This window comes from Pundamilia nyererei, unplaced genomic scaffold (assembly GCF_000239375.1).
Source record: "Pundamilia nyererei isolate P.nyererei 1_Seehausen unplaced genomic scaffold, PunNye1.0 scaffold00014, whole genome shotgun sequence".
In the NCBI taxonomy this organism is placed as follows: Eukaryota; Metazoa; Chordata; class Actinopteri; order Cichliformes; family Cichlidae; genus Pundamilia; species Pundamilia nyererei.
The window spans coordinates 4,680,940-4,704,920 of record NW_005187415.1 but is presented as its reverse complement, the minus strand read 5'-3'; the positions used below and the strand labels follow the sequence as shown (position 1 = coordinate 4,704,920).

General features: G+C 39.7%; 1 protein-coding gene across 2 annotated transcripts in view; it reads right to left on the bottom strand.

Moving 5' to 3' along the window:
* Positions 1–4,205: 4,205 nt before the first annotated feature.
* atxn7l1 (ataxin 7-like 1) overlaps positions 4,206–23,981 on the bottom strand; it is a 27,506-nt gene continuing 7,730 nt past the window's right edge. Inside the window, exons 1-11 of one of the 2 annotated variants that reach the window (XM_005725253.1) lie at positions 22,476–22,533; positions 16,407–16,515; positions 15,689–15,887; positions 15,153–15,580; positions 12,596–12,678; positions 10,610–10,872; positions 9,761–9,971; positions 7,936–8,057; positions 6,878–7,387; positions 6,326–6,578; positions 4,206–5,209 (exon numbers count right to left, since the gene is read on the bottom strand). In XM_005725253.1, the coding sequence (XP_005725310.1) occupies positions 5,192–5,209; positions 6,326–6,578; positions 6,878–7,387; positions 7,936–8,057; positions 9,761–9,971; positions 10,610–10,872; positions 12,596–12,678; positions 15,153–15,580; positions 15,689–15,887; positions 16,407–16,422 (2,103 nt within the window). In that variant the 5' untranslated portion in view covers positions 16,423–16,515; positions 22,476–22,533 and the 3' untranslated portion in view covers positions 4,206–5,191. Of the gene's footprint in view, positions 5,210–6,325; positions 6,579–6,877; positions 7,388–7,935; positions 8,058–9,760; positions 9,972–10,609; positions 10,873–12,595; positions 12,679–15,152; positions 15,581–15,688; positions 15,888–16,406; positions 16,516–22,475; positions 22,581–23,981 lie in introns of those variants that run through there. The other variant, XM_005725252.1, reaches the window with a different exon arrangement.

The following is a 23,981-nucleotide window of genomic DNA, read 5'->3' as shown; positions in this document are numbered from 1 at the left end:
AGTGAAGAAGGTAAGAAACAGCCAGGTGCTGTAATCAAATGAACCTGAATCACTCAGGTGTATGTTAACACAATGCAAAGAAAATCAATTGTTGCTACCCATCAGTCTGGAAAGAGTTGGAAGAACATTTCCAAATATTTGAGGTCCATCATTCTACAGTGAGAAAGATTATTCACAAATGCAAGACATTCAAGACAGTTGCCAATCTTCCGAGGAGTAGAGATCCAAACAAATTCCCCCCAAGGTCAGTGCACAAAACTCAAGAGCTTCACCTGAGACCATGTTAAAGGTTAAAGTTAATGCCAGTACAATTAGAAAAAGGCTGTACAGGTTCGGCTTGTTTGGAAGTGCTGCCAGGAGAAAGCCTCTTCTCTCTAAAAAGAACACGGCAGTATGACTTCTGAAAGACTAGACTTCTGGAACAATGTCGTTCGGACAGACAAGATCAAAGTGCTGATGTTTGGCCATAATGAATAACACAACATTTGTAGAAAAACAAAGCGTAAAAGCACGAACACCTCATACCGACTGTGAAGCATGGTGGTGTAAGGGAGATGATTTGGGCCACATGACTGGGATTTTTTGCAGTCATTGAGCCAACCATGAACAACTCTGTGCACCAAATTATTCTAAAGTGAAATGAGAGGTCATTTGTCTTATAGCTAAAGCTTGGGTGAAACATCATTATGCTACATGACAATGAATCCAAGCACAGCAGAAAACCTACAACACAAAGGCTGAAAGTTCAAGCTCTCAGTTAATGTAAAATAACTGTGAAGGGTGAAAGATATCAACTGTGGTTGTATTTAAACCATTTTAGAATCTGTTAATGTAAAAGATATCCTGATATGTGAAACCAGAAAGGGGGTCTAGTTTGTTTTTCACAACTTCACAGCATGTAATAAATTATTTAACTTGTGAAAACAGTAAGGCAATCACTTGCATTAATTCTCTTTTAGTTAGTCAACTTTTTTGGAGATGGTTCTTATACTTGCCTAAACAAAAAGCCTAGGCTAATTGGAAAGTCATAGAACAGTAAATAACAGTAAAGGCAACTTATCTGATAATTTGTCATGAAATTTCATGAAAAGACAACACACAGAAAACAAGATCGGGAGATCACCCCATTCAGTGGGATAGATCTTTGTATGTAAAACTGTTCAGATGGACTAAAGTGGTAAGCTGATTCCTATAATTACCATTACTGCTGCTACATATTTAAAAAGTTAAACATTGCAAGACAGAAAGAAAACAGTTATGCTGTACAGTTGCAGATTGACCTGGTAAGATAAAAGCATTAAAATGTACCAAAATGTTGCACTTTACAAAATATAAAAAGCTTCCTTGTGAAATGCCGGTAACCACATAAGAGGCATTTGCTCGCCTCCAGCAATTCAAAAATATGTCAGACATCAACGATAAAGAGAGATACTTTCAGAAGGTAAAAAACAAAGCTGTAATAAAGAGCTGTGAGACTTTCTTTACAATTCAAAAGCTGCAAATTTGATTTACAAACAACACAAATCCACTTTCAATCATTTAATAAAAGCTTGGATACAAGACCTTTTTTTTTTTTTTTTTTTTTTATAGCATGTGGCATGTGTTAAGTTGTATTGGTGGAAAATCCATTTTCTAAAACAACTGCAGTAAGACTGAATAAAACCCCCAAAATCTTAACAAGGCATTTTTCAGACATTCAACATTCACCACAGTTTGGATCGGATAATAACAACAGTGCGCTGGTTTAGGGGGCCAACTGACCAACAATATACTCTTCATCTTCTTTTAATGGAGTTGCCAGAAACACTATCACAAATATAAAGATTTTTTTTAATATCTAAAATATTTATATAAATAGAAAGTAATTAAAGATCTGGGCAAAATGACAAAGTGCAAAACAGGAAAAAAGAAAGAAAGAAAAGAAACAGGGAGGGTTTAAAAAAACAAAACAAACTTTAACAGCAAAGACAATATACAACCGCTCTGAAATCAGCAACCATGAGCCTTGTCTTCATTTTAGCTGCAACAGACCGTAACTTCCCATTTCTATTTCTTCAACCAGTAACTCAGGTTGGCTTCTTTTCCCCAACAAACACTTGATCTTTGATCAGCAGATACATGTGAGAAGGTACTGCGTGAGAAAACCGAAATCTATCCAATGATACCAAGATCTGTAACCAGTAAATAACACCAAAAAAAGAAGTATCGACCATCGCTTTAGCAATGTATGCGTTGATCTGTTATTAAACGTCTGTTGATTTAAACGTGTGAGCACAGCAAAGAAAACTGAAGAAAAATTAAAAGATTTGTTTATCTTGTCATAAAAGGGATGTTAGCCATTTAACTGTACACAGCCAGTACCCAGTTAAACCATGTGTATCTACAGCGAAACAAAGCCTACCATGCAGGTTCTATTAAACTGATCTAAACTGGTAGACAATCTCACGCGCTGATGGACAGTCACGGGAAGCACTTTGAGTACTTGGAAAAACGTAACACAAATACAAATGATTATGTACAATTCAATCATCATTAGTGCTTAAACAAAACAACCAATGAGTCCAAAAAGAGTTAGTTTCCACTGAAGCAGTTGGCAAGTACCAGGCGAGTGCATTTCTGAGAGTCACGCTGCTTAAACAGCAAATTTAAATGCTTTCAGTTATGTTAGCTCTATCGTCAGCAGCAACGAATGAAAGAGGGGGGTACTTCTCTGACATTTTAAAGGTTTATGCCGTTTGTTTTTTGACCCATTACGACATCTGCTGCACTTCAAAAGGGACCTGTTATGCCTTTCTCCATTAGCTGTCAAAGTCTAGTATTAACAAGTAATCTTTGTAAGCCAAAAGTTTGAGCCTTAGACTGATATAATCCATTTTAGACAGTTTTTTTTTTCTACTTATGCAGTTGGGAAGGGCCACCAATCAAATGAAAACTGGCTCAAAGGGAGGAGCTAAAAGTCAGTATGAGGAAAATCTGAATTATTAATTGAAGCAAGCATAGGAGATCCCCTTTGAAATAAGAAAAATCTCTTCACATTTTCTGATCGACTTTTTTGACATCCTCAGTTAAACTTTGTAACACTTGAAACCTTTAACCTGTGGCACACAGTGCTATAGAAAACAAAAGCATATAGTTTCCCTTCAAATGTAAGTGTTGTCTTTTTAAATCAGCACTGCATTTTTACACCTGATGCTGCATCTAATAAAAGACACCGAGGGCTCAAAGGAATGACTACAGAGCTACCGGAGAAGAAACGGTACCTAGCTTGAGCTGGGCAGCTGTGAAGCAAGCGGATACATTTTGACCCAGTTCTGACTCGACATAACACAACAAACCAAGCGTAATCGCACTGAGATGAGGCCGACCGGCCTTGGAAGATAAAGATAGTTTAAAAATATAGCTATAGTTTTGAACACTGGAAGAAGTATGAAAAAGGGTGAACCCACAGGAAATTGGGAAAATGGTGCCCCTTTATATGAAAATACAAATAAGGGCCTGGTTTCACAAAACAAAACCTAACCAGCCTTTTGTCTTGCAATAGTAAGAAATAATTATGAAATAATTGTGACCTCCGGGCCTATTATCTCCTGACAGGACAAAGGAGGATCTAAACGAGAACACAGTAGAACCAAACTACTTCACTTTCCTTTTAGAGCCTTAAATGCTTGCACAGTACTGCATCTAAAGTGTATACACATAATTTGTAGTATGAGAAACAACATGTGGGATATGGTTCTAAAGTTTCAGAGATCAAGATTTCTGTCAGACTACAATAATTATTTAAAACTAATATTAGAAATTTAAAAAGAACAGAAAAAGGATGTATTGTTTCCTATTGATGACAGTAAACATAGACAGCAGCCATGGCTCAAATTGGTTTGTGTGATTATTAACTAACGATCTAATTATTGAATGTTTTGAGAAACCAGGCCGAGCTCATTATCGTTAATAAACAGAGACAAAGAGACAGGAAAGCTAAAAAATACCCTCTCTCCTACCTCATAATTGGGAAAAGGGGACAATTATGAATAAATACAAAAATAAGAACAGATATGTACACATTTTTAATAATATGAACTATAATAATACTTTCAACATTTCTTCAAAATGACATAGAAATCTTTTTTTTTTGCTGAAAAAAAAAAAACTCAAACCCTCAAAGGTCAAAAACAAAAACAAAAGAATGATAAATTATTATACAAAAAAAGCGCCATCCAACACCTTAATATTAATAACAATAATTCCATTTTTGGATGCAAGTCCAGGAGTTTCTTGCAATGTTTAAACCAGGACGAAGGGGAAAAAAATACAAAAACATTCTTAAGTTAAATCTGACTTCTTCCTATATTGAAATACAATGCATTGATGTGGCGTTGTTGGTAACACAGATGTCTTCTTCTTCCCTTGTCTGAACAGGTTCTTGTGTGGCACTGCTGGAGATGGCTCTGGAATCAGCGAACAAGGAAGGAAGGTGAACTGAGGGCAGTAAGTGCACTTTGAACACAGGCATGCTGGGATGAGCAGGGAGCATTGGGGGGCAGGGGGACAGTAAATAGAGAAATGGACAACGTTATTTGGTACAGAAAGAAAGGGGTTAAAGAAGAGGTAAATGCTGGATAAAACCCAGCTCATCTCTTTTTAAAGCAAAAGGAAAAGAAAAAAATACAAATAAAAAATAGAGAAACACAAAAAAGGGGTGGAGCCACTGAGGTGGCATAGCTGAAGTCTGAGTCCTACAGTAGCCGTGTCAGTAGGTCCTTTAAACATCAAACTCCCCCAAAGAAATCATAGTTATCTTTCCACTCAGATTTCTGAAAATAAACTCTGGTTATCCCCCTGCAAAAGTCAACAGTGGTGGTGTCATTAACAGTGCCTTAAAATTCCCTTATCAGGAGGATAAAAGGTTTTTAAAATCCTGTTCTGTAAAGACCACAACGGCGCGGAGCAGCTTTCCATCAAAATGATCCGTACTGAGGGATAAGTGGTGGAAGCCACTGCCAGCCAACTGTGGGCAAAGACTTCAGAGTCCCGCTGTCACAGCAGGTGAACTGAACTGTTTTTGGATAAAACAGATGTGACATGATGAAGCAGTCTGATTGGTGCTGGAACTGGAAGAGCGGTGAGGTCAAAGGTCACAAACGGTGGTGGCCTGAACAGCTGCCCAACATTCTGTCCATTAAACAGGTTTCTGTCAGTGATGCAACTTGGCCTGTGGAGAAAAACGCACACTTGTCAAGTGATTTTAATTTCTTGCCTGTAAAGCAGCAGTTTCACAGCAGATGGAAGTTTAATTTGTAATTTATTAATTTATTTGCACAACACAGTCATTCATTCTTGAGAGCTAATGATGATACCAATTTAATAATAAGCATATATTTAAAAATCACTTATTAGCTTGCAACTTTTGTTCATTAATCAAAATCTGCAACAGTTTATGTTTTAGTAGAGGCGGTGACAGTGGTAGAGGAAAAGTCTAGGATCATCCCCTCAGGACAATGAACCAAAATCCAAGTCTAATGCATCAAAGAGTGACAAACCTAGGCGTGACACTCAGATTTACAGAGAACATCACCTAAACTGGTGGGTCTCCCAATTTCTGAAAATAATTAGAATAAACAAAATTTTGACCACGCATACAGAGTATTGAACCACCCCTCATACCTTTTTACCTTTATTCTTATTATTTTATTTTAGGAAAATGGGAAAGAGGTACAGCAATGAATTGAAATATTTGCAAAACACTTGAATATGTAATGCTGTATATAAGACAAAAAAACAAGTTGTATAATTCTAACAAGGCAGCCCTTCCACTGAGACCATTTCAGATGAGGCTTCAGTGAACAAGAGGTGGATCAACAGAAGAGCCAAATGCATCTCTCAGGTCCTGTGTCAGGTCTTTGCTGGGTTTTTGCTTTTCCTGTTTCTTAAGGACATGACTTTCAGACACTGCTCAGATGTTATAGAGAGTTTTTAGGCCTGACACTTCTTTTGTGCTTTTGCACAAAACTGCATCTACTGTCATTCAAAAACAAGATGGAACTGAATTTGCTCAGCTGTCATCACTGTAACTTATATCTCTCACTATTTCAAGGACCACCTGATTTTAAGTGGTCACATAACAACTGCGCAAACTTCACCTGCTCATCTATTCACCACTGAATGGTGAAGTATGTCTTTGCTGTTGACCATGGGTCAATGACTGGAGCTTCTTGTAATAAATGCTGAAGGTCTCCTACACACCAGCTCTTAGCTGACTATCAGACTTCCTTGAGAATTCAAAACTCAGCACACTAAAATATATTCCAGGTAGTAGATGACTGCTTACCTGTCTTGGGGATTCAGGCCCTGAAGCTAGTATCCCCCCGCTATCGCTTCCATTCCCAAAGAGGCTATCTAACCCACCCAGTCTGCTCAGCTTGTTGCCCTTTCCTCTGTAGGAGCTGGGACTTCGCCTCTTCCTCCCTTCTGCTCCTCCCCCATAAGCTAAGGGTCCTGTGGGAGGAGCCATTGGTTGGTGGGCAGCTGAGGTTGGTTCCCTGTTAGGTGAGTAGGGTATACTGGTGCTGCCAAGTTCACGACTGGAGAGAAGCAAAAGAAGGAAAACAGTATGTTGTGTCTACATACACAATAAGTATATTACATGTTATATGAATATACAATATGTTGAACTAAGTCTGCATTCCCTCTGACTACAATCATGACTTGTTATCCTCTAAAAGAGAATTTAATGGCATAACATGTAGGTATAATCAAATATTTTTGGGAAATAAAACATTTACTTCTAAAGTTAAATATCAAAGTACAGTTTTTACAAGTTTTCAAAATTGTGGCCTCTTAATGAAACTTTTTTTTTTTTTACATTTTACTGGGGACTCACCTGTTTTGCGATATGTGGCTTTGAGGGCCATCAGCTTTAGATAGCCAGCCCTCTGAGCTTCTCCAAAGTTCGCTATCCCCATGACCAAGTCCCTTTTTCTTGGCTGGGGAGGCAGCTGTCCCTCCCGAGCTTTGTAACTGTGAATGAAAGCTCCTGTCGTTCCTTTTGTAATTATCCACAGTGGGAAACAAGGAAGAAGAGGAAAATGAGGAGGAAGAGTAGGACGTTTTTTTTCTCTTCTTAGTTCCCGCTACGGGTTCCTCCACGTCTTTGGATGGACGACTTGCTTTATGCGTGCCGTTACGGGCTTTGCCCTGCGCGAAGACTTGGGTATGGGGTTGCGGGGAGTCTCGGATGTTAAACACCCCAGCTGTGGATGCAGACTGAGGAAACGTGGCGGTGTACGAGAGGGAGTTGAGCAGACAAGAGGTGGGAGAAGGGGCTTGATGTGAAGGTATGGAGGATGTACCAGATGGGGAGAGGAGGCTCTCTGCAGCCAGAGGCACCTTCCTGAAACATGAAGAAGAGAATCTTACAAAAGAGAAATGTACCAATAAAGTTGTTTTACTGCCAGAATAGCTTGTAGGAGACCTTAAGTAACAATCAATATGCAGTATTTTACTGAACAATGGTTTTCTAAGCTCATTTTAGTGTCTTCCCCTCATTTCATCAGCCTCCTCGGCTATTTTTACTTTACTTCCCACGATTAAAACTCAGAAATTATTTATCTATTGTGATTGTGCAATCATTAACTGCATGCAAACCTGTTCTTTTTTCCCCCCTCGATTGTTGCTAGTTTTGATCTTTGATTAAAAACTTACAGGCTTCATGTGTGATTTTTTTTCACCTTCTATTGTTTAAAAAACAAAACAAAAAAACCTTCCCGTCTAAAAAATTTAACAGAATTTGAATCTGTTTTCCACAGCTGATGAGTTCATCCCTTCCTCTCACATCTTTCCATTAAAACATTACATTTTGCTCATCTTTACCATTTCTCACCCATACCTATTAACCTTTAAGCAAAATATGGTAGTAGAATAATCAAAGAATACACTCGCCTCCACATCTGGGCGTTGAGGTGTTTCTCCACCATGTTTTGGAGTGCCAGCCTCATCCTGTCCCATCGCCTGTCAAACACATAGTGGCCTCTTCCCATCAGCCTGCTGCTGAATACGCAAAACTGTAAGAGGGAGAAAGAAGACAGCTCAGGTGAGAATGTTATGAAAGAATCATAAAGGAGGCAAGGCGAACGATTCTGAAAAGAAGAAGAGTGGAGGAGTAAAAAGCAGTAAAAGAGGCATCAAATGATGGAACCAAAGAGATAAGCTGTTTTCACACATCAGCTCTGGACAACATCAGGGGAATTAGGTTGGGACACTGCACCAAGTTGTCCTTTCTGATACTGAGCTCAGAGCAGGAGGCAGTCTGGTTCAGATTTGTTCTCAATCCAGGAAATAATTCTTTTGGTTTAGGCGAAGGTGCTAACTGGATACAACGCATTCAAGGCAGGGCAAAGGGCGTGAATTCTGGCCATCAGGTATCATAAAGACTAAAAAGGTGGTGTTCATTAAAAATAATGTAATTTTAGATAAAATTACATCAGATATTTGTGTTTTCATGTCTACGTAGGTTGGGTAATGTCTCAAAGTGAATTAGACAAGAGTCCATATGTAAAAAATTCCATAGATGAAGAAGAACAGATGCTTAAGAGAAAAACAATGTTAAAATATTTTTAGAATTTGAGCAAATAAAAAATATAACTGGAACTTTTAACAGGAAATATACAGTACAGTGTACAATTTTTATGGATAATGGTAACTTTTAGAACCTCCCATTAATCTAACCGCTCAGGTCAAAACTGACTATGAAGTGAGAGCTCTGACTTGAAGAACTATAATAATCAAGCATTTCTTTAAATTTAGTAAAATGCAGACTTTAGGAGTAAAAAACATGTCTGCATCAGCTTTCCATATATTTTAATAATATTATGGGCACTTAGTACTCGCCATTTTAAAAGGAACAAAAGCACATGCCTGGCAAACTTCCAATGTCAGCATAACTTCAGCAAATTAATACTCCCTACCAATGAGCCTATACACAACCTGCATGTGCGCCTGTACAAAAACGGTGGTGCAAAAAAATGGCAACACACTTTATTTAAAGGTCTTATTTCTAATCTTTATGCCAGGGGTCTCAAACTTAAATGAGTTGCGGGCTACTGCTGGCACTGTCACCTAATTGGAGAAAACACCCACAAATATTTCCAAAAATGTAGTGGGGTTTTTTTTTAATTTCAAATATTGTATAACAAGAAAAAACTCAAAATTGTTTTCTTTACAAATAACTCTCTCCCTGAACTAACACAGCCATTTGCTCATCATGTTTGTACTGTCTGCTCATATTGCCTTCATATTAAATAACTTTTTGCTTTTAAAAGAACCTATTTCAACACTGCACTCAACAACAAACAAATTCCCTAAACTTCAAGGGCCAAATAACATTATATTTCTTCACGTCAATATATGGGACCCACATAGTGGTGACGTGGGCCGTGAGTTTGAGACCCCTGCTTCACGCTGGCTCATTGCTCTAGCTCTAAGGATAATACAAACTGGGTAAGAGTGTGAGATCAACCATTTAACATAGATCACAATCTCTTTTCCAAAATAGCAAACTTTTCCTTTAACACATACTATTAAGCTACACCTGAGGCTGAACTGGAACAAAAATATTTCCGCTAAATGACATATAAAAGCAGACCCTGCAGGGATAAAATAGGAGATAGGATGACTAAAACTTTTGTGAATTGGTTACTGAACGCCCTGAGGTTATGGAATAAGAAAATGCATGATAGTGCAGCATTACTGGGTCCTTCTATTTTACCCCTAAAGGCTGCGGGTGATGACTGGAGTAGTGAACAGCAGGTCTGTCAGCATCCTCTGGATCTGCATCGCCCTCGTCGCTGGAAAGTCGACTGCTTTCTCCAGCAGCGGTCACCCAGCTGTGGGGAGCTGGTTCTGGGTTAGGGGCCTGGACAGGAGATGCTACCGTGAGCAGAGGACCTGAGGTGGAAGTGGAGGAGCCTCCTGGAACCCTGGGACAAAGGGGTGAATAAAGTAATGAGACAAAGTGGGTTAAGGATTAAAGAACTGGAAACATATGGGACAGAAAAACAAAAATTAAAGAAAAGAGACAGAACAGGAGCCGTGAAAGGGAAATTTTAAATGTGAATGCAGAAGACGAAGAGTGTAAACAAAGAAAGAAGGAAAAAGGAAGCTAAGTTCATTTTTAAAGAAGGGTTTTGTGCTCTAAATAGAAACAGGATATACGTTTTTCACAACAATTTGACATAGGGTGATTTTTCTGCTTGCTCACTTCTAGCAAACTGTGTCTATAGCATCCCCTGGTGGAAAAGGGTGCATCTGTCTGAAGAAAAAATGCTCAAGTATGCAAGTGAACACAATCTTCTCAAAATGACAAGTAAACATACTTAAGACTAAAATAAATAAGCCATTATTTCTGTTTAGAAAGCATTCCCTTTCTCTAAAAGAGCAGTTTAACTTCAGTAGCCAAAGTTTAACAACATAAAAATGGCAGAAGTACATAGAAAACTATATAAAGTAGGCATTATAATATACAATGCTCCTGAAACACACTCCTCATTTTTAAAGCTGATTAGATTCCTAAAGCTTTTATTATTTGCATATTTAATACTTTTCACATCCTTTGTACCTTGGTATGTGTGCATTTGCCAGCCGCAGCTTCAATGTGGAGAGAGGTCGTCCATTGGGGCAGTGAGACTTGCTGGGAGACGAGCTCTCTTTAGATATAATACTCTGGCTGGAGCCTTCCTTCCCTCCCTGCGCTCCGTCCTTGTCCTTATCCTTTTCTTTCACTCCATCCTTCTCCTTCGCCCGCCCCTTGTGTTCAGCCAGGAGGATGTCAAAATGTTTCCTTCGGCCAGGGACAGCCCGCCGGTGGGTTAAAGAGTGAGTCTGCAGCAAATGGAAAAAAAACAAAACAAAACAAAACAATTATTTTATTCTTTTATTCCTCTGACCGTTTAGAAATACTGGGTTATTTCCAGAGAGACTTTGTAAATGAAAATATTGATCTGTGAAGAACAGACTGTACCACAAACACACTTCACTGGGATTGAATGCTGCATTGAGAGAGGCTCAAGACACGACTCTTTGGTTTCATGATAGTTTCCATAACCTCACACTGTATGTGTCTACGTCACACCACACAAACACGGGTAAATATTACCTGTGCCTATATACCGTTCCAGGTACTTTGGAAGGTAACCAGCCATCAAACATTTGGTTTTCCAATAGATATTTACCAAACAAGGCAGAGAGGTTGCTTTAGACTGCCAGGCCTGCGTTTGGAAAGAAAAATACTTCCTGCACTTATTCAAAGGGAGCAGCCAAGGTCTGTGCATCTTTAACCACAAGGTCCCAAAGGTTTATGTATCACATTTCTAACTATCCTGACTATTGAATACACATTTGAAAGAAAATAAAACTTTTAAAAACTGAACAAGATGCCAGTGTTTGGCGTGCTAGTCGAAATTATGGTGATATATTAGGGTTTTCTGAAGTTTGAAGTAATGCTGAATTCAGAAAGAAAGGGGAAATCTGAACACTGTCAAGTGTCAAATATAAGTTAAATTTAATTTAAAGATCCACCATGACCACTGCACTTTCCTCCCCCATCTCCACCTCATCCTCTTCCTTGTCACCCAAAGCTTCATCCTGACCTGAAATCAGGACTCTAACATCAGAAAATGTCCATAAACATGCCTATTTATTCCTGATTCGATTATTCCAGATTAGACATGTGACGTTCCTGCCTCCAGATAGCTGACACTGAGCTGCCTGGTTAAAAGCCAATGTCCCTCTGATCAACAGTTTGATTACATTCTCACATTGTGTGAGAGTTTATTTGCCAATTGCCTGAGTGTGACAACATTAAAATCCATTTTAACATTATTTTTTGTAACGCTGACAAGATCACCATCATTGATCTGAAATGAGCTCCAGTGACTCATCAGCCCATACTGGACACATTCACAAATTTTTACAGCCTCGGATGCTTCATAAACAGCAGAAAACCATCGATATTAAATTTTACATGTTGTAAATATGTTTGGTGTTTTTTTGGTTTGTTTTGTGGATAGTTTGGCAATCTGCCCTCTAGCTTATCAAGACAAAATGCTATGTGTCTAGCGATGCTGGACATAGTAGATCTGAACAAGATTACTTTGACAAACCACTCCCACATGAAAAAATGGCAACAAATTAGCCTGATACATCTTTAATTACTTAACCAGTTTGCAGTGATTAGTAAAGCTCAGCAGAGGTAATTATAGGGCAGTAAAATAGAGTATTACTTCTTAAGATGTTTTAGCCTCATCCAACATCTATAATTACCTCATCAGGGGAAGTGTAGGCCCTGTAATGCCTGAGCAATGCTACCCCAGCATTAACTGAGAAAGGGTGTACACACAAGAGAGGCAGCCAGAGAGCTAGATATGATCATAGTTGTGGTCGGCGTCTTTCAGTAGCGACATTAATGTGCCCTTTAACGCTATTACTCTCAGAAATTGTGGTCAGACAAAAAGCAGGAGGGTCAGACGTTACTATTATCTCCACAGAAAGCACGCAGAGGTTGAGAGTGTGGGTAACCCTGCACTTGTGCGTTTATTTGCATTACCTTGCAGGTGAGAGACCGTGTGCAGGGTCGTTTGGTCTCGGGGTCCTGCACTCCGCAGTGCTTGTTGGGATCAAACACTCTCCCTGCAAAAACAAACACAACACAGAAACACACACTAGAGTCATCTGGTAATTTCTTCCTTCCTTCCTTCGAGTATCAAATCACATTTGATGGGAGTGGGAGCGCTGCAACGCCACGAGCAAATCAATTTTCCTCTTCTGAGACAGCAGTTCACTCGCGTCCTCGCTCACATTTGTCTGTTCACATGTTGCTATATTCATTTGATCATTCAGTTGTGGTCTGAGGCTACTCTAATAGCACCAGTCTATGTGACATTATTAGCAGTCCTTCCAGAATCAAACAAAAAACAAACAAACAAAGGAAGACTCTTCATACTGTGACAAATTATTCTTGACACGACATGCTGTCAGCCTTACAAGAGTCACTAGTGACTGACAGCCGAGCACACTCTCTCCAGCCTTAACGAACTGTATCCAGAGGGGAAAATTTGCACTTGTTAATGATCTCCACCCCTAAAATTTAAGGCCAATTTCTTACCCGAGTCTCTGATGTATGTTGTAGGAATAATATTAAAATGTATATGATGAAATGACTCTAGTAAGAGTGGATGAAATACATATATGTAGTTTGTGAGGGGCTGCCAGTTATGATGAGGACTCAGCTCCTTATCATAACAGCAGTTTCTTCTGGCTTGAGTTTTAACATTTTTAACAGTCTCTGTCTTTGTTGTTTACCCACTTGATGTCCAAAAAGTTAATTATACTAATTTTCTCTCTGGTTTCATTCCTATTATTACAGCCAAAATAGCTGATTTGGCTCCTCACCTTTGAAGTCAACTTTCTCTGACTGGCAGCCCTTCAAAAACAAAAAGCAGTGTGCCTGGGATGACAACATTAGAGACACAACACACACACACAAAAAAAAAGTACCCGACAAATGATTTTACTTGTTAATGGCATCAATTACACAGATATGCTTAATTGATGAGCGCGTGAGTCTTGAACTGCAAAACAGAATTTTATTTTTGGAATTAATAAATTTAAATCAGCCTTTCAATTAGTGTTCTATTATTTGTCAACTTGAAATGTCAAACCTAACTATTTAAGTTGGGTTTGACATTTAGAAAGAAAAAAAAAGACAGAAAAAGCAGTTAGTTCTCTACTCGGCCTACATTTGCAGACAGACAGACCTTTCTTCCTCCACACAGACTTGCAAATAAACAGCAGCCTCCAGTCAGCAGGTTATCTTGAACAGTGTTACTATCACAGGGCTGTAATCTTGTGCTGGCCTTTCCTATAATCCCTGTAATCGTTCTGTGTTTGCAGTATGAGACAGCAGCTCCAGTGGATATATCCAGAGCAACAAACACGCACTCAGACATAAACAAACTCACATGCACGCTCCCTCAGTTCTTACAAACTTGATAAAAAGAAGTGAGTGAGAGAGAGAGAGAGAGAGAGAAAGCGAGACAGAGAAAGGAAGATGATCGCTGTGAACAGAACCTGAGCAAGACAAACCAAACAACACCAAAAGCAGAAGGTCAAGAAGAGCAAGAAACAAGACGAGTGACGTGCAGAGAGAAAAAGATGCAGCCGGGAGCCTGCGAAATAAAAATTAGGATAGAGCATGAGCTTGTGAAAGAGAGAGAGGAGGAAACAAGGAGGTTGAGAGGCAGGCGGTGTAGAGTGAGAGGATGGAAAAAAAAATGTAGACACACAGGAGGTGGGGAAAATCTCTCAAGAAGACAAGCAGCTTTTTGGCAGTAAGAGCTCGTGAATTAGAGGGTGTAAATCAGAGGCTCAGAGCATAGAGGCACTTGGTGCAAACTGAGAGAAAGACTAGTGACAGGAAAAGAGGAAGAGAAGGAAAAGCAGCATAGAGAGATGCGACACAAAAAAAAAAACCCAAACCCTGAAATATCAATAGGAAATCTTTAACTTTCCAGCCACATGTGTTTTCACCCCTTCTTATACAGAATGATCCAGTCAGTTAACTTGCGCATAAATGTGAATATGAAAGTAAAAAAGTTTGGGAGTGAGAATTAGTAAGAAAGCTGAGATCGGCAGGCAAGCAGTGAATAACAAGAAAGGAAAAAATAAAGGAGAGAGAAATCCATTAAATGTAGGGAGGTGTCTGACCAATTCCGAAGCTCACAGTTTCACACGCTGCTGACCAGTGTGCCGCTAAACACTCAGGCTGGAAGCTGTCAAAAGAATACTGAGGAAAAGGTGCACGAGCTTATCTGGGTGCAAGTGTGCGGTAATGTAGGAATTCTAATGTAAAGCTCAGTAGGAATTAAATGGGCAAAGGCTGAATTATGTAACTCTTGCAGCACAGGAATGTCAATCGTCTAAAGCGTCAAGAATCAGTTTCTTGAGCTGCAGGCTGATGGACTGAAATCCTAAATCAACCATAAAAAAGGCAGGAAGGAAAATGACTCAATATGTCACAGTGAAACAGACATGCAGTAAGACTTCTGCTGGATTCCCCCCCCCTTCCTAAAAAAAAGAAAAAAAAAAAGAAAGAAAGTGCTAACCTGAAAGTCTTTTGTGACTCCTGGAGGGAGTCTTAGTTCCATTCTGTTGCTTCTTCTCCAACGGTGACACTGATGGCAAAGCTGGGAGAGCAACAGCTCGGTGAGAAGGTGAGGGTGACAGGGAGGATTTCCGATCCAGCGGGGAGGGAGACGGCGTTGATGCCGCCCTTCTGTCCAGCGGGGAGCGAGCTGGACTGGGCCGCTTATCTAGAGAGGATGGAGGCGTGATGGATCGCGGCGTGGATGGTCCGCTGCTGCCACGACCATTTGTGAGCTTTTCGCTCGATCGCTGGGAGGCCTGGGTAGTGAGGGATGAAGGCTTATGCGAGGAAGGGGAGGAAGAGGAAGATGTGAGGCGCACGTGTGTCGCTGAGTCGCCTCGGCTTAGGCACGGCATCTTCTCCAGGCTTACGACTGGCAGCGACACGCTGGAGAATAGTGGGAAGAGAGTTGCAGACAACTTTTTTTTGCAATTAATGAATAAAATGTGGGATTTCATCGGACTTAGTAACAATGTTATCGTATTGTGCACGCACCAGGTCTTGTTCCGCGCCCCCTTGGGCGGGTACACAGCAAGTGGAGCCTTGCTGAAGCGGGAGTGAGGGTAATCTTTAGGTATCCTGAACGCCAGTGTCTCCCCAGGACTGGGAGCCACAGCGGGAGACACTGTGGATGCTTTGGGCTTCATGGCCAAAAAAGGACTCCTGGAGGGGACTGGGGAGCTGTGCTGCTTCTCTAAAACAGATCAAGCCCAAAAGAAAGAAAGAAAAAAAAGCTCTTATTCATGCATGACAAAAATATGAATAATAAAAATAATCATAAACACATTATGACAATCAAGACAGACCAACAAGAGCATGCACTGCTAGTGTGACTTGCCTTCAATTAGCACAGAGTCTTTTTAAACCAACTCTACTCTGCTTAGTTGCCAGATGGCTATGTTGTAACACAGGGGAGAGCAAATCTGTGGCTGAACTTCTCCACAAAAAGAAATTTCCAATCAACTAAAGGATGCTTTTCTCTAATTAGCAGTATGCCTGACACCATCTGAAGTGTCCTTTTCGTGATGACCCCCGACCCCCCCACACCCCACCACAAGAGCCAACAATTACAATATTTTTGACCCAGATCTGATCAGAATACACGAGTTGGAAAAAAGTAAGATGCTGAGAACACAGAAGGAAACATAGACGGGAGTAAATCACAAAGCAGCAGGGAGGAAACACGGAGGAGAGGAGAGGAGCTCACACTTACGGTTTTTGCTATGCATGTCTTTGTGGGATCAGGGTGGGTGGGGGAGTGGGGGTGTGTGGTCCAGGACTGTCTCTGTGTCTGTCTCACAGGGAAACTATATCCCAGCTACCTGAATGAAAACAGAGGATTGAATATATCGTGAGCACTGAGCACAAGGCAGGGAAAAGACAGAAACAGTAAAACGGCGCTTTGGATAGCTAGTAGAGTATACAAATTAGGTAGAATGCCATCCTCTTTTTCTGTTTCCCTTAAGGCACGTCACTTCTACAAGTGAGCTAACTAAAGTTAACCAACATCTGCAAGACTTCGCTCAAAGATAAGCTGGAGAAAAGCTGATGTTAATTTTGGGATGACAATAGTTTGAGATCCCATCACTGGCAGGCTTTACTGTGACTTGACTCATTACCTTCTGCTTATCAAAAATGAACACTAGCATTGTTAAATAGCTGAAACTATACCTGTTCATACGCATTTGCAAACACTACTGTGCAGAGGCACGGATGTGGAGGCAAATATAAAGTTTTCAAAAGTCAGGCATCCGTGAAATATTTTATCATTACTTTGTGAGAGCATAATTTGCATGTGTGGGTGTGTGTGCGTGTGGCAGGTGTGTAAATAAGCCAGTGGAGGCAGACCTCCACAGAGGCAGCTGTCTTCAGAGTACTAGGATCAAAGTCCAGCGACACATTCACAGGTATGCACCTACAACAGTGCAAACTTTGCACATTAAATCTCTCATTATTTTACATTATATTAAGTAGTTAACTCCACTGTACAGTTCGATGAGGCTGCGCTGCAGAAATAGATGGGAAAAAATTGTGTCTAATTCAGGGTTATTCTCTGATTTAGGCATTGTATTATTTTCCCAGGAATGAAAAAGGTAAAAGAAATCTGAAGAAATCTGATATCAGATTTCTTGTGATTATTCAGCCAAGCCACACACCCCCAATACTCTGTGATTCAACTGGTTTATACGATGTGTATACTATATTTTATTTGCTATATTATACAAATAGCTTTTGCTCATGATAAGACAACAAAATAACCTGATATAGAACTTAAAAATAATTTTTAACAAAATGTTGCAAGACTTTTAAAATCTTTTATAGCTGTATGTGACATAATGATCAACTTTTCCCTCCCCAGAACAGCCTCAGATATATATTTTATATTTTATATATCAGAACTCATCCAGGGAGTAAGGAGTCAGTTAAGAGTTAATAACACTAAGTTACCGTACAATACATGGGCGAGTGCTCAGGCAAGGTCACTAAGCCACTCGACCACAAGGGCACCCTCCCTACTACACTCAACCTGCTGGTTGTTATGGCAATGCAGAGAGCCCCAATGGCTGCTGATAGGCTCTTGACTCATCCTGTGGGAGGAGCCAGCTGATGATGAGGAAACAAGTTCTCTGAGCTCAGCTGGGTTTGTTTACACTGACAGAGGAGCAGGGAATAGCAGGGAATAGAAGTAGAGAGAGGAATGGCATGAGAAAAATCTGAAATACAGATGAAGATTCTCAGAGTGTGCTGGAGTCAAAGGCAGTGGACTTGGAATTTTAAAAAGAGCAAGTTGTTTGGGATAAACAGTGAATTTAAAAAAAAGGCATTATGGATGTATACAGAGCATGTTTCCAAAAATACCCCTACTGAAGAAGTTCCCAGGAATACGGACAGACTGACATACTGAAGAAACACTTCCTTTTTTTTTTTTTAAAGGATTTTTAAAAAATATTTCATCTACCAGAGGCTGAACTTGCATGGTTTCAAACATATCACAATCACAAGCAGTAAGCATGATGGATACAAAGTTATATTGCATCAGAGAGTGGTAACAGCAGCTCAAAGTTATGGGTTGTCATAGTAATACACAAGAAAAGAGCAGTGAGAAAGACTGAGTGTCACAGCAAGTGATGGAAAGATTTCTTATTGTCGATGCTGATCTGAACCCTAAACAGAGTCTGAAAAAAACAACGAAACAACAACGACAACAACAAAAATAGACTGATGCCTAACCTGGGAGGAAAAAAATATCACTGTGGAACAAATATTCTGGTGAACATGCCACAGCTGAACATTTTTTCAGCACACGATCAAGTGTCTGTCTTCGAAGATGGACAAACAAGTGTTTTGTATATTTAACATGTGCCAAGTTTTACCTCTAGATTAAAAATTTAAATCAGTCCTGCAGTTTATCTGCCTCCTGGACAAACACACCAAGCCCGTTCTCACATTGACTCCTGACATTACAAACAGAAGCTTTTACAAATGAGACAGCCACATCCTCTATGTTTAACAGGAAGAGAAAAATGGAGCATGATTTTCTGTAGTTCCAAAGCTTAGATTGCACTGCTGGTTTTCAAAGAATGATTTAAGTTAGCTATCATAATGTTGCGCTACTTGTCTCATTAGATTTTTTTAAGTTCATTTTATACTTTAAACTTCTACTTCTTATTGTAGCGAAGCAGCATTAAAGTACCTTAACTGCTACACTAAGTACTGCAGCCAGTTAGACACTCATGTACATTTTTTATTCTGTAAATATAAAAAAAATTGGGAGCCACTTCTCTCTTGCATTAAGAGGTAAGTCAATTGCTCACTAATGGGCCCTTCAGCTATTGGGGGGGGTATCACTTTCTGTATCTACAGATATGTATATAGAAAAACTCTTCACTATTGAGAAAAGTCTCTGTTAGCATCTGAGATGATGTTAAAAAATATATCAAAGCCATGTCCTTCTCTTCTCTAAAGCGCAGACAAAAAAAAAAAAATTAAATGTGAAGACACTTCCTCAGATGTACACTATCAGTTGGCATTTTAATTGGCCCATACCTCAGCTAACAGCATGCATACAGCCAAGCCACAATAACAATACCACAACTGTGGCGTGAACGAAACTCAACAGAAAATCTGTGGTTAAGGGCAAAACTTTCCAACATCAGCCAAATAACATGTGCGCCACAGCCTGAGAATGCACATTTTAACAACAACAACAACGTCAAACACAGAAGCGGCCAAAACACTTGTTAAAGGTAGAAATGGTTGTGATCTGCTGCTCAATTAATTCCCCACTACAGAGAAAAGTTGGAAAGCGAGTAAAGCAACCAACAGAAACAACATGAACCTTTTCATCATGCACTCAACTCACTCAGACACACAAAAGCACACACAGCAGGGCACAAGCAGGAGCAAGGTTAGAATACAGACGCTCAGAAGAGTGAAGAGAGGAAACGGTAGGAAATGAGCATTAAAAGAAATATCTGAACATACTGTGGAGACCTGATTTATTTAGGGACGTGGCTTCAAAAGCACAGCTCATTTGTTACTAAAGTAGTTGTGACTCTTGCATTTTGTAGTTTCGAATGCTTTTCAAGACTCAGAGGTGCAAATTAAATGCTGTTAGAAACACTATACAACTATAATTACCATAATATAGTCATCAATCAGCTAATGATAGTGGCATTACTGGCAGGGCATACCAGAGACAACAAATAATCTAGCCCAGACTTACTTCCTGTTCCACATGGAGGTTAATGCAAGAGCCAAAATATGAATGCAGATAAACAATCAGATAACGCCATTATTTTCCCACCCATGTGTTTCCTTTTTGCTGTTCACGTGCACTTTTATCGGCACATGATCAAAGATAATCAAGTGTCGTTGCCAAAATATCGTCTATTGCCCACAGACACTGTAGAGATAACATTTATAAGATTATAAGACTAAAGTTATGAAATCATACTTTTTTCATTGGGAAGGGTTCATATGAACATCGTGATCTGGTTATGAAAAGCTTTAAGATTCACTCACAAGCATTAAATGTTGTTTCCTTGCACATTTTTGTCTTTACAAACTCACTGGAGCGAACATGCTGCTAACACTGCCAGAGTAAGGGATTTAGCTGATATCCCACTGGGCCATTTATGCTAAGAATATACATGCTTGCTTTACTCTAAGGAGATTTAAATAAACAAATCCACTAAACAGAGCAAGCCTCTGATGTATAAAAGAAAGTATATGTTAACCTTTTAGCACACAAGACTCAGTGTGCGTTCTAGCTTTAAGTTATCTCTTCAAACACATCAGAAATGAGCAGCAAACTGGGCATGTATAACTAGGAGCCACTGACCCCTGAGGCAGCCAATCCCCTCCTCGTTCTCTGTGCATGAGTGTGTGTGTGCACGTGCATGCATTTCGGTTTATGTAAGGCCTTAGTGCCGTTTTGATATACAGGTCAAGCATGAAAGTTAATCCCACGATGGATACACACAAAATCAAATACAAGGCAACTGCGATGACTAAAAAAGATACTACTACAGGGTCAAAACATTTAAAGCAGAATCCCCGGCAGGGAACAATGGCACTGTGCTTGTGAGGATGCTGCAGTGACATGATTAGGATCTACAACAATGGGAGGAAATGCATAAAATATCATAAGAATATCCTGACAGCGTGAGCTCCTAGAGGCAATCTACTCAACAGAGGTCAGGAAGAGGATTTTTCACGCCATGACACACAGCGGTTGTGTATATAAAGCTTTTTTAGGTATGCAGCAAGCGACTCAACTACAGTAACTGAACTGGAAGACTTATAGGTCACTGCAAAACTAAAAATAAAAGTACATGATGAAATCCACACTGAATTCCTCAAAAACCAGAGTCTCCAACTAGTCAGTATGTGAACTGCCCTGCTGGTCTGCTTGGTGCCTGACTATTATGGTATTGTGGCCTGGAGGATCACTTTGTTTTATAGGGGAGCTCTCAGGAGATTCCCACTCTCGACTGTGTGTTGTGTTTTTGTGTGTGTGCACGAGTGTGCTTCAGACCTGTTGTCACCCGACCGTGTGTGTGTCAGCAAGTAGAAATGCTGCCAATGAGAGAGAGGAGGGGGCCTGCAGGGGGCAGGAGCAGGGACAAAACAACACTGGCTGCCAGGAGTCTGTGAGAGAGTGTGTGCATGTGTGTCTCACAATACCACTGACCTCTTTCTGCTGAGAACCAGAAAGTGAGAATGCGTGTGTGCATGAAACTTCACAGGCCTCTCTACTCATAGGAAGAAATAAGTGTGTTAGTGTATGTGTGTGTATATTAAGTGTGACCATGCCCCCCCCCCACACACACACTTTCCGCACAAACAGAAAGCTCAGGCTAGAAGGAAGCAGCAGCTCACGGGCAGATGTGAGCGAGCTCAGTAGAGCCACAATCAAAAACAAACAAGAGGTAGTTGGACATTGTGAGGGGCCAATGAGGTCTGAACAAACAAGAATGTTTTAAAAAAAATAGACTAACAATTATTTTCAATTTGTTAGTTTCAACAGTTAATTTACTATGCAAATTCCTGTCAGTGTTCTGCTACTGGAAACTGAATTACCCGGAGGAACCTACTGGGGGATTAATAAAGTTCTATCTATCTATCTGATTTAATAAATATAACAACAACAACTGAGCAACTTTGTGAGCTACTCTCATTGGGCTGCAGTCTCCATAGCGACCACATGCTATGGTCGCATGCTTCCTGCCTGTGCAAGAAGCATATGCAGCTTAGCACAGTATATACGTCATGTTGCTATGATACATATGATGTATGCATCATGGTCTGGATCCAGACACTCACTTCATGTAAGATATGGAGGTATTTTTGAGCCTCATGTAGTCTTGAAGTACTATTGTTTTAACAGTGGAGATGTCCATTAAATCTTTTGTGCATGTGCCTATTGTTTTAGATAAAAATGCATATACACAGTTTCTGTAAATAATTTAGTGTATCATAGCTTTGATCCATCTGCTGAGTGTTAGAGGGCAAAACTGTATGATGTCTATTTGCACAGAGGGAAAGTAGCAGGGAGGTCATGTTTGAAAGTGCCTTGCAGGGATTCACAGAATTTATTTATTGATCTAAACCGCTCTGTGTGCGTGTCCATGTATGCATACGTTTGTTTCGGGCTTCTTGTGGGACAACACCATACTCCCAAGCGTGTGCGTGCAACGTAGTCAAGTGTATGATTATGCCCTGAAGTTTTATGTCCGTGTAGTTTGCCTTAAGGGGTTTGTGTATGTGTGTGGCTTACCATAGTGTGTGAGAATGCCCTGAGGAGTGACCACCTTACTGCAGACATGGCAGACAACAAGAGAAAAATCCTCCAGTGTTGGGAACTGGCTGTAGACAAGCATCTCTGAAAGAGACAGGAAAAGTAGGTGCCACAATTATAGAATGACAGAAGCAGGCAGAGGGAACAGACACATAGACAGCAACTGAATATGACATATTTTGGCAGAACAGGGATGTATATAAAAATAATAAACATAAAGTCAGGATTGTTACACGCAGGATTTTTAGAGACACTTGAGCTGAACAATCACTTGTCATCAGCTTCATCTTAACAGAAACCTCAAACACAAACCTCCCATTGCCTGGCACATTCCAATCCAATGGAAAGAGTAGAAGTCTCATGCCTTCTACAGGTCAGTCATCATGACTATTGGCTAATAATGGGAATACCTTTACAATTTATATTAAATAGTAAAAAAAAATTAAAATCACAATTTCAAAAGCCACAAGACAAAAAGGAACAAATCTTTACAATTTATTTTATTTTATTTGTTAGGAAAAAAACCCTAGTTTGATTAATTAAATGTCAAATGTTTATGTACACATTTAGTGATACTGTGTTTAATATCATCTTTAGACTTCAATACTATATGAGGCTTTAAAATATGCATCTTCGGACCAAATACTAATTATCTTTTTTTTTTTTTACTACCAAAACCAACAATCTACCACAGGCACATGGATAATTAGTGTCTTTTCTAATTACTACACAGACAGACCTTCAAACACACTAGCTAGAACAAAACACTGTAGGTTACACCCCACCCACTCAGGGAAAGTTGAAGATTAAATTAAATATTGAGAATCCCTCTCCCCCATACATGTCCAATGGAAAACATCTATTATCTCTTCTGGCTAAGCTTTGAGAAGCTAATCTATCTGTACCTAAAAAAGCTCCGCTGTCAGAAATCAGAGCTTTTTATTAGCAAGGGGCTTAAGCCAGAATCACTCAGCAGAGGTTGGATGTATGTATGTGCATGTGTGTGTTTGTGTAAGGTTGCAAAGGAAAAAAAAAAATTAATAATAATAATATATATATATTTTTTAAAAGTGGGGGTGTCTGACAGTGAGTGTCGTCAAGATCTTACATTGCTAGCAAGTTTGTTGTCATCTAGAAAAGCACAGACAGGATGTCATGCTTAATACTAGGGGTGGGTTTTGATGATTGATTTATCGATTAAAATCGATTCTCGCTTGGATAACGTGATATCGATTCATTAAAATCCTGAATCGATTTTTAAATATAAATTTATTTTGCCCGAAATGCCAGAATCTCAGGTTAAACCTCACAAAATTTCAACAACCACCAAACAGCTAAAACAGTCAATGAGAGCAGGTACACGGATTCTGCACAAAGACGTAAACACAAAGCGCAAACATGAAAATCACCTTCATGTTTTTCTGTGTTTTATCCTCAGCTACTTTGACACAAAGGCATCTGCTGTGATGCTTACACCTTTGATAA